At 39.8% G+C, this 13,652-nt stretch overlaps 1 protein-coding gene across 1 annotated transcript; it reads left to right on the top strand.

The window, feature by feature from the left end:
• Nucleotides 1–244: 244 nt before the first annotated feature.
• On the top strand, nt 245–11,758 carry LOC108891861 (negative elongation factor E-like; the record flags this gene model as incomplete). The annotated part of the gene is made up of 5 exons (XM_051067863.1): nt 245–441; nt 5,655–6,115; nt 7,859–7,990; nt 8,463–8,602; nt 11,651–11,758. Coding segments are annotated over 5 exons (974 nt in total), but the record flags the coding sequence as incomplete, so codon positions are not given.
• Nucleotides 11,759–13,652: the final 1,894 nt, after the last annotated feature.

Here is a 13,652-nt window from a genome sequence, read left to right as displayed (position 1 = left end):
ACTTTCCTAAGACTATTCATTTGTGGCCAGGAAAAAACTGGCCCGAGTGAAAAAGCAGAGCACAATTATTCTTTCCCTCCCTTTGTTTGCCTTTTCACTCATTCTCTTCTCCCTGATCGCTGTTTTAGTAGAGGTGCAATACATTTAGCTGCAGTAAAAACAAAAAAGGGATAATGATTACAATTTTTTTCATCTTCATCCAACCATCTCTCCTCTGTTTTAACACTCATCTCCTTGCCCTTAGCCAAGCAGAAACTGGAGGATCGTCTCGCAGCTGCAGCCAGGGAGAAGCTGGCCCAGGCATCTAAGGAGTCCAAGGAGAAACAGCTACAGGCAGAGAGGAAGAGGAAGGCAGCACTCTTCCTACAGACCCTCCGCAGCCCCTTTGCTGGAGAGCCTGAGGCCAAGAGAGTTGAGCTAGACTCATCTGCACAGCTTGAGGTAGGTGATTTGTAAATATCTAAAATATTGATCTAGCTATATACAAAGTATTTCCATTACTGTTTGTCCCATATGTGCTCTTGAGAAACTGCTGCACTCTTGATTAAAGTTTGGGACAGAAAAATCAAGGGTGAAATCATTTTGGTCCTCTAATATCACAAAATGTTTTGTAAAGGGAGGCCCCTAATGTGAAAATCATTTTACTGGCCTAACTGCAACTTTTTGTTAGAATAATAATTAGATTAGCAAGTTACATCAGAGCAAAGATACAGTTTCTACAGGATGTGCATTTCTAAGATGTTAGGTCTAGCTGCAAATACTACTGAAAATGTCACTGCATTATCTGGATTATAGAGCAGAGAAGATGGTTGTGTGTGTATGGTCAGTAACTTTCTTCCATTCATATTAAGGTAGCCTCATGTAAACCTGTCCTTTGGATGTATTTAATCAGATATTGTTTTGTTCATTGTTCAATACCACTTGATGTTTAGCCAGCATTAATGCTACAGTTCTCTTTTTTGGTCTTTTGTCAAGGGCTCTCAGGCCATTATTTACCTCAATATTCAGAGGCATGTAATCTTTCAATTTCAGCACAAAGTATACCAGTCTAAACAAATATTTTGACATTGTAACTGCACATTTTAGATAATCTACTATTCTTTGCTGTGTAATGCTTCTTATTTTCTTACAGCTACATTCACCATATATTGTTCTAAAATCTTTGAATGAATTACTGACTGGGGTAAAATTGGAATTTTTGTGCTTTTTTTGTAATATGTGGTTGGACAATACAAGGTATAAAGGTGCACCCATTCATGCATTACTGGCAGTGGATAAATAAGCACAACTTTTGTCAGTACAATTGAAACATAGAGCTACATCAAGTCAAATTGTTTTAACTCTACACTCCTGTCTAGACCTGCCTACCATGAGGCCTGAGGCCAGTAGCAGATTTTTTGCTGTGCTCTGCCTTTTCTTTTTAGGCTCTTATTTTTTTCATGAGTCAAATTGTGGGTCAAATATTTGGTCAACGAGGCTTAGTAAATGGAAAAAAACATTGTCTATAGTTGGTCTAGCCTCACAGGCATCTTATAATATTATTAGTCCATTTGTGTTTATGTGTGTGTGTCTGTGTGTCAGGCTGTATTGATAGCGGTTTTCAGTTTATGTAACCATACAATAAGACATTATGAGATGAATGTCTGGTTGCTGGAGGGAATATCTTCAGATACATCAGTAACATGGAAGGGAATACTGGTAGGTAACATACACTCAAAAGTCTTGTATATACAACTGATAAAGCATATCACATATTTTTATTGAGCTCTTGCTGTTGAGCTGAGTCTGTGCTTAACTCAGTGGCAAGCTTATTTTCATATATAGGCAACCTTACTCCTGGGGTGTGACATCAATGCCAGTCAGTCAGTCATTGCATGAGAAAGAGGTGGAATTTGTATGCTGAATAAGTTGAATACTGTGCATTGTGGAGGTGGAAAATTTATCACCAAATCACCCAATGTGCCTCTCCTGATAGAGAGAGTTAAACATTGAATAATAGAAAAATACCTTTCTCCTATCCACCATTTCCCCTGATCTCTGCTTTGGTCTCCCAGAGATAACGCAGGGTATTTCCATTTTAAAATTCTCCTTTGTAAAGTTTCATAGGGTTGGTGCAATAATGCAAATCGTAAAAGCCTTCTGTCTGTCATATTAAACATAGACAAAAAAGGCAAGAATACTTTATAGTGTAAATAAGACTCTGAGGTGGTCATTTGATGTGTAGATTGCCCATCCATTTGATGGATGTTGCATGTCAGGTCCTCATGTGAACCCAACTGACGCATGGTGAACTGGCCTATTGCCTGTTAGGCCAGGTGGCAGTGGGCAGGCCCCTGTCACTATTGCACCAGCTCTGTCACTCTTCTCCAGATGTTCTGTGACTTCTGTAGTAGCCTTGAGAGCCTACGTATCCTAGAGGAACTACCGACATTCAGGTCATTGGCCTGCTGATGAATAAATGGATGTTGTAGTTGAATGTATTCAAAGTTAGAGATTCTTGAACATTGAACAGTGAACACTGGACAGTCAGGCAGAGTTTGCTTTGAAGGTTTCCAGAGGTTAGATTGAGGTATTGGTAGCACAATGGGAAAATGTGACCCCCCCTCCCACCCCCCCCAGGTTTTCGGAATGGTATGGTAATGAGCATTCTGCTATCAGAGGGCACAGGGTGGAACAGAATCAATGCTGAAGTCCGATAAATAGGACAGTCCAAGCCTGCATAATTATTTGTTCATTAGATGGAACACTTTGAAGAACAAGTGTTACCTGAATTTTAGCAAGTGAAGGGAGCTCAGAATGACTTAATGTATTGAATTTTCTGTCAGCAGTATTTTGGAAGTTGATGCTGATTTTTGGAAGGTAAGAAAACAGTGGTGCAGTACTACACTCTCAATGTGTTTGAGCCCAGGTGTGAATGCTGATGTCATGTCTTTGTAGAGTTGGCAAAATGAGCTGACTTGGATCTGTTGATGTAAGCGCTCCATGTTTCCCATAGAGCTCATCGCGTTGTTTATGCGACAGCACTGTAGTAGCTAGTGTAAGCTGTCAGGAGTAAACAAAAACCCGCTGAATAAGCTGTACAGGCCGAGGCCTCTTTGCTTTTGTAAGTGACTCTTTCAGTGCTGCGATTCTGTAACATAGCTGTTTCTTGGTACATTTTGACTCATCATGATGATGGTGAAGGTGACACAAGACCTATGCACTGCAGGGGCTGCAAACTGCTGTGCAATGGCTTGTGTTTGCAACAAACCAAGAGGTTTCCAGCTGGATTTATCTGTCTGTTAAAATTATGTTTTTTTCCTTTGTCAGTCAGACACTGGTAACTTAAACATAAATATTACAGTAAGAGCCACAGTGCTCAGAAGGAGAACTGTTGCACTGCTGACAAGTGCAATTAACTGCAGAGTGATTATATGAAGGAGTATGAAAGAGTGTTCTTAGTTCTTTCACGGGCTGCAATCAGTGATGGATTTTAAATCTTTATTTTGCAGTTGAGGCCGTAATTAATGACAATTGTGAGCATGAGGGAGACTCACTGTAAATCTCCTAATAAATTTACTCATCAGTTTCCACATTCATTATAGATTTCTGCTGTCTAGCCCGTTTTATAGTCCAACAGCACACAAACATAGAATGAAAACAAGTAAAGAGTCTCATTTATTCCTATTTGCTCGCATCCTGGAGGCAAAGTATTTTGCTGATGCTTTCTCCACAGCCTTGGCTTAGATTAAAACAGAAAATATAGAGCGCTAAGTTGTTTGTTAGGCTTATCTTACACGAGAAGTTTCTTAACAATGTAAAACTGGCTCATTCACAGTGGCTCACAGTTTAGGAGATGCTAATTAAGTGATGGATTTATTACTGTGTTTTAATCAGGACTAAAATATGTCTGTTCAGTCTGTTTGATTTGTTGTTAACCTTGCATTGCTGCAGCTTTTGCATGAATCTGATGGCATTAACTTCCAATTTGTGCTATGGTGAAAGTGTTACAGGAATGTTACCAGGTACAACTTTGTGAGACTGCGGTTGTGACTTATGTAAAAGTGACACACAGGCGCATGATACCAACCTGTTAAGTAACATCACATTTATATAACAAGATGTATGTCTGAAAGGGGTTTAGACTCCCACCCAATGTCTGTATTTTCAGCTTTAAGACTGCCCTGGATTTTCTGCCTCCTCCCTTCTCTCTCCCTCTCTTACCCTGGGACTGTAACTTTTTATTGTTACTCCTCTTACTGTCCAAACTTCTGTATCTCGCCAGAGCAGGTGTGAGGGAGCACACATTTTCTGGGCCCTGTGTTGGGATAAGCTTCCCATATGTCAGTCCTAATTTTAAACCAAACCTTGCTTCCTATCATTTCATTATCTCTCCCTTAGCCCAGACACCAGATAGTGTGCAAACCGAAAGGTGTGATAAATATTCTTCCTTTCTCTCGTTCCCTGCCTGTTTTTAGATACTTATTGATTGTCTTCTGTCGTGAGCACTTCTTCTCGGTTTTTTCCAGCCTCTACTTCTTTACCTCATTTGCTTCTTTCTTTCATCTTCTTTCATCATCATCCTTTCCCTGTGTATTTTCTTCTGTCCCTCCCTCTCTCTCGTTTCATGCTCCACCCATTCGTACAATTTTTAGTAGATGGGCGCGAGTGGGAGTTATTGTATTGCAGAGATTGAATTTTGAAAGAGAGAAAAGCTCACTTGTTATTAAGTTGAATTAGGACAGTTAAATTTTATTTGAACTAGAATACGACACAATCACACATTTCCTTCCATGTTGTCCATGTTCGTTACTTCATTATATCACTTGGGCAGTCATGCCCTTTATATTAATGTTAGCATTTAAATTATGCCATTTGATGTCTGTCTTTATCCAAATGCCCTTATATTACCATGAAATGCATACATATGTAACGTGGGTGGGGCTGAGAGCAATTGTAGACCTGACCCTGGAAGATGAAATCTGACCTTGGAAGATTTAGCTGTTTAGTTTAATCCACTGATAGACTGAAGCCATCTTTTCAGTGTGAATCCAGCAGCAGACCAATCTAATATGAGCAGACAGACCCACATTGGGGTAATTAGAGGCACTTTGCAGCTGACATTTGTAACTCAGTGTGTAGCCAGAGGGCTGCACTGTGTTGTGTAACCCACACCATCCTTTAATCAGCTGAGTAAGGGAAGAATGTGAGTAATAATTTCCCAGGAGAGCAAGGGACTTTGACTTTGCCTGAGCCATCCGTTTACGAGCCCATGCCCCTTCCTGTGCATACATGATTATTTGTAATATCTTCTCTAAAAAAACTCTCTCTTTTAGTTCTTCCATTTTCACTAGATTTGCTTTATTCGGTAACAGGCAAGTATGGACATGGGGGACATGGCATAAATAATCTTTATATACAATCAGCCTCATGCATCACCTGCTTAAATAGACAGGCCCACAGATTATCCACAGATGTACAGAGATATTAAGCATTTGGGAATTTGTGCAGCATCTCTAAACTCAAAGAGTAAGACTTAATTTAATCAATAGATTTTCTTTTCTTTTCATCTTTAAACCAATTGAAAAGAAAGGTCCAGCGTCCAAATGTGTCTGTAAAAATGATGCTCTCACTGATGTGTGTCCCATCTGTGTCCCATCTACTATTGTCTCCAGATGCAAGAAGCCCTTTCTGTTCTGTCTGACCTTGCGCCTACTCAAGTGTCCTCTGCGCCACCTGCGTATCCTCAGGATCAAAGGCCCCCTGCGGAGAACCAAGGGGCCTATCGCAGCAGGGATGCCCCATCCTGCTCGTCCTCCTCATCCTCCCACATTACCTCCAGAGGAGCAGACAGAGAGAGAGAGAGAGAGAGAGACAGAGACCGCGACCGAGACAGAGATAGAGATAGAGATAGAGATAGAGACAGAGACAGAGACAGAGATAGAGATAGAGACAGAGAACGAGACAGAGACAGGGATAGGGATAGGGATAGAGATAGAGATAGAGACAGAGACAGAGACAGGAACAAAGGGAGGGACAAAGAGAAAAAGAAGAAAAAACACAAGCGGAGGTCAAGGTCAAGGTCCAAGAGCAGACACTCCCTTCCTAGTGCCTACAGGAGAGCCCGCAGGTCCCGGTAAGACTTTGTGCACACAGCCATTTACTCATTCACAACTGTCAGTGGAAGGGCTGAGATTCACTCTCCCATGTTTTTGATTTACATATTTCTTGTCCTGTATGACTACATTCACAGTAGCATCATTTTTGTGCACCATGATGAAGATGTTGGGGTGATAACTTTACACATTTAGTGAAAAAAAAAAGAGCTGCAGCTGTTCTTTGTTGGCCTCTGCTGCTGGTAGCTAAAGACACTGAACACTGGAAGGAGTACTTTTAATGTCCTCTATTGTTTTATTATGTTGTTATTTATTTATTTGCTTATTTATTTATTTTCTGCCCTGCTGCAGAAAGAATTTCCCTTTTGTGGGAAAGTAAAGATATGAACTGAAGAGGAGGATGTTACAGTAGTTTTACAGCAGTGAAAAGACTTACACAAGCAGTCCACATTCTTCATGTTCTCCTGTTTTGCTTAAATTTGACAGGTGTGAGTCAAAAAACAGAAATGTCTTTATTATCTCACAGCTTTCCCCTTACGGTTGGGGACTTTTATGGGAAATCATGAGTTAATGTAACCATGTAGATGTCTATTTAAAATATGACTTTACTGACAGAGTCACAGTTTTGAATGTGAGCTCTACCGAATAAAATTTTGTTTAAGGTCACTACAGACTGACTAACGTGACAGAGTTGTCGCTGTGTTTCAAAATAACATTTCATTAAGTATAGAAATCATGACCAGGCTTTCAGCATTTCACAAACAGTACAAACAATGTTAATTTCCAATTCAAAGAGGCCCCTGTGGATGGTACAGCTGCCATTAAAGGTAGACATGTAATGTGACAGGTTGAGAACATAATGATTAATCACTCACTGTCTTGTACTCTGCGCCAGCTGAACCTTTAGTGAATATCACACTGCACCTGTATGAACAAAAAATTAATAGAAAATAAATTCCTCTTCCTTCTGTCCCTTCACTTTGTTCTCTATTTGCAGTTATGCTTTCTTTCACTTGTATTGCCTCTCTTGAAATGGAACATTTGAAGAAAGACTTAAAATAAAGATTAAGGGTTGAGATAAAGTGATCAGAGGCAGAGATTAGTCTGCTTTGTTTGTGCCATTTATCTGTCAGGCTAAAGTGAACAGTATTGACCAGACAGCTTTGTTTTGCCACCCCAGCACAGGCTGACATTACCTTGGCCAGCCAAGTGGTCCTCTCTGGGTTTGTTTTTAGAAATAGGGGTATAATTTCCTTTTCCTCACCCTGGCTATTTCATGTTTATAAACGCACATGCTCTGCATACGAGCTAGTGGGAGAAAATGAATTTAGTTGTGTGTCTCCTTTATGGAAAGGAATCTGAGAAGTGCATTAATCTCTTATATTATCCATTAATATTTAATACTGTTTTCTTTCTAGGCTCATTTAGAAAAACAGTATTTACATATTTAGTGTCCATGTGATATAATGTTTATTAAAGTCACAGAATTATGATTCATGTTTTTGTCCTGTGGCCTAGTTGCACTGAACTTATACTCTCTTTAACCATTTTAATGTAAATAATGTAACATTCAGGTCTAATGGAACCCTTAGTCATTGTTTCTCTTGCACATTACCTTTGTCATTATCCTGTCACTCTTTCCTCAACCTCCTCTGTTTTTGTTCTTAATTTCAAATACATCAGCTCATCTTCTAGGCTCTGTCTTCTGTAACTGAATGGCTTCCTCCCATCTCACATTTTCTTTGTCCTCCTTGTGTGGCCAGATCCCGCTCACACTCCCCGGGGAGAAGGGACAGGAGGGGCAACTCATCAGACAGGAGACGTGAAGAGAGAGAGCGGGAGCGCCATCATCCTAGCAGCAGCTCCGGCCTGCCCAGGGGGCATTCACGATCCAGGTAAACCTAACAGCAGGTGTGATCGGTCTGTGGTGAGAGGAAGAGTCATGGATCTGAAAATATTGATTATTGCAACTGTCAAAGCAGAGAAGGGCACTGACATTGCCACAGTTGGGTGCTGAGTCTTTGATTTTTTTTTATTAGTTTATGACTAAAATTATTGGCAATATTAAAATTTGGTAAGCTGATGATACTGTGAGTGTATCACCTAATCCACTAAAAACACTGAGCAGTCTTTTATACTGAGTCATTTAGACTTGCTTTAGCCAACATACCTATAACAGACACTTAATCCCTAAATGACCACTGAAGAAAGCTTTAATGGCAGCTTCCACTTGCATGAATTTAAATTAGGGCTTTAGTGAATACACAAGCCCTGCCTTTACAAAGTATTCCACCCCCATGATATATTGCATATTGTCTGGTGTCACTGTCTGAATCTAAAATGTTTTAACTTGCTTTTGTCTCCCAGGTCCCCTCCTGAAAAAAGCAGGAGCTCCTTGTCATCCTCAGGGCAGATGCAAACTGTGGGTTTCTCACTCTCTCCATATTCCTCACCTGGCAGAGTTTTGTCCCATCGGCTAGCCCTGCCTCCAGCCTGGCCCACTCCAGGTAACCAACTACAAGCCCTTCAGTCAACCTCCCACGTTGTAACTGAAAGTCTCTTAAGAACAAAAGGTCATTAGGAGAGCTAAGGGCTGACAAATGAGAGGATTTATATAATTTACACTTCTTGCTTTTATCTGTTTTATTTAGACTAATAGATTGCTGCCTCCAGGCCTGTGAAACTTCTGTCTCTCATGCACCAAAAAAGAATCATTAATATACAGTCACATCTAATAGTTTAGTAACTCAGCAGTTGGCTATTATAGCAGCCTGTCAAAATGGTGCTGATTTCACACAAAGGCCAAACTGAAGATGATGTCTAATTAATCTTCTCCCTTTGAAGTCGTCTGACAAATGCTCACGCTTGCTCAAAACGTGTTTCTGCCATTATTTTGCCACCTTGTGGAAAGAATTGAGCATTTGCTAAACCTTCCGTGGCACAGCAATTGTCCAGTCACAGATTAGAAACCGTAACTGGGCACAACATTCCTGTCAAACTTTGGATTTCTTCACATGTTCTTCACATGTGTTGTAGGCTGTAGTAACAGCAATACCAAGCGTTGAAAGCAATTTAATATGGCCTTTTTAAATCAGAGAGGCAGTTGTCTTGTAATTTTATCCATGTGTAATATGCCATCATTATAAACAGCAATATCATGCAAAAGATGTCCAGAAAACAACCGTAATACCAGCTTTGTGAATATGAAAGTGGGTAAAACAAAGCTTGAGTCTTGTCCATGGTGTCTGGGGAATTCTAAATCCAGTATGGATGGAAGATACTTGAAGCAGTAAATCTAAAGAGCCAGTGATATGATGGCTTAGAGCCAGCATCTTTCAGTTTCAAGATCTTCAGGCACAAAGGCATCTGTGGCAATGGACATAATCTCTTCTGGTGTCTGGGGTTTGTTGGTTTGCTGTTTAAAATATATCCAACAAGGAAACAATTAAAGCTGCATACATTAACTTTTGAATGCTAGAGGGAAAAATGTGGAACCACATGGACAACAAAATTAACTCAGAGCTAAACCATCCCCCATGCTCCCCTCCCTGCCTGTCTCCAAACAAAACGTAAATCCACTATACTAAAGTGCCTAAAGTAGGGCGAGCCATTTGCAACATCAGACCATTATGGATAAAAAAAGAACATTCACTCTCTATGTAGTAAAGAAATCATTGTCATGTGTGCAAACATGACAAGCAGAATGGAAAAGTTTACTTAAACAGATCAGGTGTAATTAATTCTTTTTGAGGCAAATTCACTTTAGTTTGAGTTAAGTTTTTTATTTTTATTTTTTTTCTTGACATAATAGCACAGAGCTGAGGGTACAGCATCAAACCAGCAAAGAATATAAGAAAGCTGGAAAGTGACAGACTGGATTTCAGGTCGGTGACAAAAGATGGGACTGCTGCCCTTCACATTGCATGGGGTCATATTACTCCAAGCAGATGTCAATGTTAATTTATTCAGCTCTCAAATCTTTATACATATTGAAGCAATTAACTTCTCCAGAGCAGCAGTGTCAGATGTGAGATTGGAAATGCATATCAGTAAAATCAATTTGTGAGAGCCTGATTATCACTGGTATGTCGTGCATTAACATAATAGTTAATGACCACAGAAATAGAAATACACCGGGCTAGATACAACACAGTAGTCCTCTCTTAAGTTACAAGGAATAATCCCTTTCTTTTCCAACCTGGAACTTATCTCATAGTTTTTAATATAGTTTATTCCCATCAGTTATAACATTTTATAGCAAATTTCTGAGGTCATGTGTATCAGTTTTCACTTTCTGTAAGAAGGAAATAACACTGAAAGTATCATGAATAAAAGTACACCAGTGTGAAAGGATCTGCAATAAAATAAAAAAAGTTTTAGATATTAAAAAATGAAAGCTGCATGTTATTATATGCTCAAGCCTACCTGTATTTATCCATGATTCTCTTCAAAAGTTTCCAAATCACAGTTGGTAGATTTGGAGGCCATTCCATCTCGGTTACAAATCAATACCAATACATTATAAATGCTCGTTTGTGAAACTGTGTGTTCAAGTTGTGCTGGTAAAATCTTGATTTGTGGAACCCAGTGTAACCTTTAAATAACTCTGTTTCCCCGAATGATGACATACCATGTAAATATTTGTGCAGAGACAGACTGGTTGCTCGTAGCTAATGTATTTCGTAATCCACAATTTCATGCATTTTAAAGCATTGTTGGCCAACAACATCCACCCTCACCAGTATCACAGCAAACTGATGCCTCTTGTTGTAGGTGAGAAAGCTAACGAAGAAGGATTTCTTTTGCTTTTTGTTGCTCATATGAAGAGAAGAGATTCCTGGAGGAGATTAGCTTGTTTGTCAATTTATTTTGCTATCAAAAGTTCTGCATCGCCTATGTAGGCGGCTCAACCAATAAATGATGGATGGATGGAGCAGGTTTGTGTCAGTATGGGTTTTACTGTTTACTTACTACAAGGGATGGAACTAGAGCAGCACCCCCTTAATAATCTCAAGTTATAAATGTAAAGAGGTGTAATACCCAAGATTGACTGACATACGCAGACATACACATTTCCCCCTGTGGGCTGAAGCCTGGAAACTCTGTAACATCAGCAGCAGGTCAGTTCTGCAGTTTCTTGTCACCTGTTGTGTTCAATCTACTTGATGCACATGACTTTTTCTATTTTAAAAATCCCTTGATAAATTATGAAATGTTAGACAGTAGAGAGATTAAAAGCTTTGGACAGAGTCATGAAGTTGCATTTGAGGTCTCCAATTTTGGCATTTTGCTGTTTGTCTGCATGATTATACACTTGGCCTGCATTTGACAGTGTTGACATGGTAGTTTTTGGTTTGGATATTTTAGTTTTTACGGGTCACAATTTCTCTTACATCTCTGTCTTTTTCCCTCTCCTCTCCTCTCTGCCTTCTGCTTCCCTCAATACCTGTCCAACTTTGAACATTTCAGAAGATATCATGAATATTGTATATCCATTCCTGTTAACATGATTGGTTTTCTGCCTCCCTCTCTCTCTGCCTCTATTCTCTCTACAGGGGTGGTTCTCAGGAGAAAGACAAGGCAGTGTCCTCATCTATAGTATCCTCTGTTCAGTCCAAAATAACTCAGGTATTGTTCTTTGCTTTTATCCCTGATACGTCCTCTGCTGAACTTTACAGCCTACCCAGTGCAAGCACCAAGCGGTGTTCTGTTTCCACCATGCAAACAGGAACAAGTGCTGTTCATTTTCACACACAAATATATGGCCTAGTTAATATAACCTGAGTGAATTTTTATTCAATCTACATATTCTGCTTTATCTACTGCATGTTTGTACAACACATCATGCATTATATTTTATTACACTGTTAGAACCATGAATATCCATCTGTCTTATCTTCAGCTCTACATATTTCTCATCTGCATTAGCTAATCTGTTACCTGAAGTCATTTTCTACTGCACAGGTGTAAGCCTGTTTGTGCGTGTGTGTGCGTGTGTGTGTTTGAGAGAGAGAAATAATTTTCTTTGAATGCCTCTCAGAATTGCATCTTTGTCTATAACATAGTGAATTTTGGCCTTCACCTCCACCAATTTGTTTACATCACAAGTGTGTGTGTGAGTATTTGTCCTCATACATCCCGTATTCAGCGTCAGTATAATCCAATCTAGTACACTGCACCTGCAGAAAAACAGCCTTTGTGAGTTTGAGCTTGACTGTTCATTGCTGAACTAGAACTGTCTCAACTCAAGGTTCACTTTCTCATGTGTTTTGGAGCTATTGGCTGTATCACGTGGTCTTCACCAGCAGATCTATTCTGCTCTTTTGCCTTGGAATTGTAGATCCTGTCCATGATTTTGACATCTCTAGGACTTCTCATCCATATCAACTTAAATGCGGAGCTTGATGATTCATCTCTGACCTTAGAAACAGTAGACAGCAGAACAGTCTGATGGTGATTATTTTATCTGGTCAAAAGCTCCAGAAGAAGCGAGCGAGTGGACTTGAGTTATGATTGTTTTGTCAAAAGTCTCTGTGATAGGCTATAGTTATGGTGGTGCATTGCATTTTGAAAGGGGCTCCTGGTATTTTGTCTACCTCTACAGGAGGTATATGTGATGTCAACACTATATTAGCCATATGCTGCTATTTGTGACACTGGCTGAAATTGCACTTTCACCCCTTCATTCTTTCTGGGAGTGTAGCCAAGAATTTTGGAGGAGAGAGGCTAAATATTGCTTGATGCAAGTAGGCCGGCAGGCGAAAGCAGAGGCACGGCTCATGCCCCTTACTGCAAAAATTATCTCTTGGGATTTCACCTCTCTGCTGAGGAAGGATGCAGAGCTTATGTGCTGCCCTGAAGCTGTTTGTCGTCCGGCACTTGTAAATTCATATGGAAGGGGAGTTAACACTACACTGCTGAGGTACTGAAGGTTAGTTTTAATTAGATGTTTTCCAAAAAAAAATTACTTAATCAAAACCTCATGTGAGACATTAAGTTAGCAAAAGTTTCAGTATTTTCTAATGGAGATTTGGCCTCCTCAGCTGCCGTGTGTCTACATTCCCCCCCCCCAATCTGACCTTTAAATGTCTGTCATGGATATTTGTAACAATGTGTCTAATGACTGACAATGTGTCAAATGAAAATGTAAATGAGATTGGTTGTAGTGATGAGCCAATGGAGGATTATCATCTGAATCTGTGACTCCCCTCAACTTTACAGAGCTTTATAGTGATTTTCAGTTTATTGTTTAGATGTCTAGCCAACACCTTCACAGTTTTGGTTAACTCTTGCTGCTCTCACATTCATTTTGGTGACAGCAGGCAGCTGTTTTCACTTAAAGGCAGAGGGACAGAGTTAGCAACTAGCTGGTGAACATAGTGGAGCATTTAGCAGCGAAAGAGCCAGATATTTCCCTCAGGACTTGGTAGAGAACAAAATCAGAACTAAAAGAGAATGAGTACTGGATCTAAATTAATTTTAGCTTGCTGTAGGGGTGGCTAAAAAGCAACTGTTTGCTAACATGATATCAACTTACAAGGTGACGATATATCGGAG

This window comes from Lates calcarifer, unplaced genomic scaffold (genome assembly GCF_001640805.2).
Source record: "Lates calcarifer isolate ASB-BC8 unplaced genomic scaffold, TLL_Latcal_v3 _unitig_2048_quiver_3341, whole genome shotgun sequence".
Classification (NCBI taxonomy): Eukaryota; Metazoa; Chordata; class Actinopteri; family Centropomidae; genus Lates; species Lates calcarifer.
Note: the sequence above shows the minus strand (reverse complement) of the source record. Positions and strands in the feature narration are given on the sequence as shown.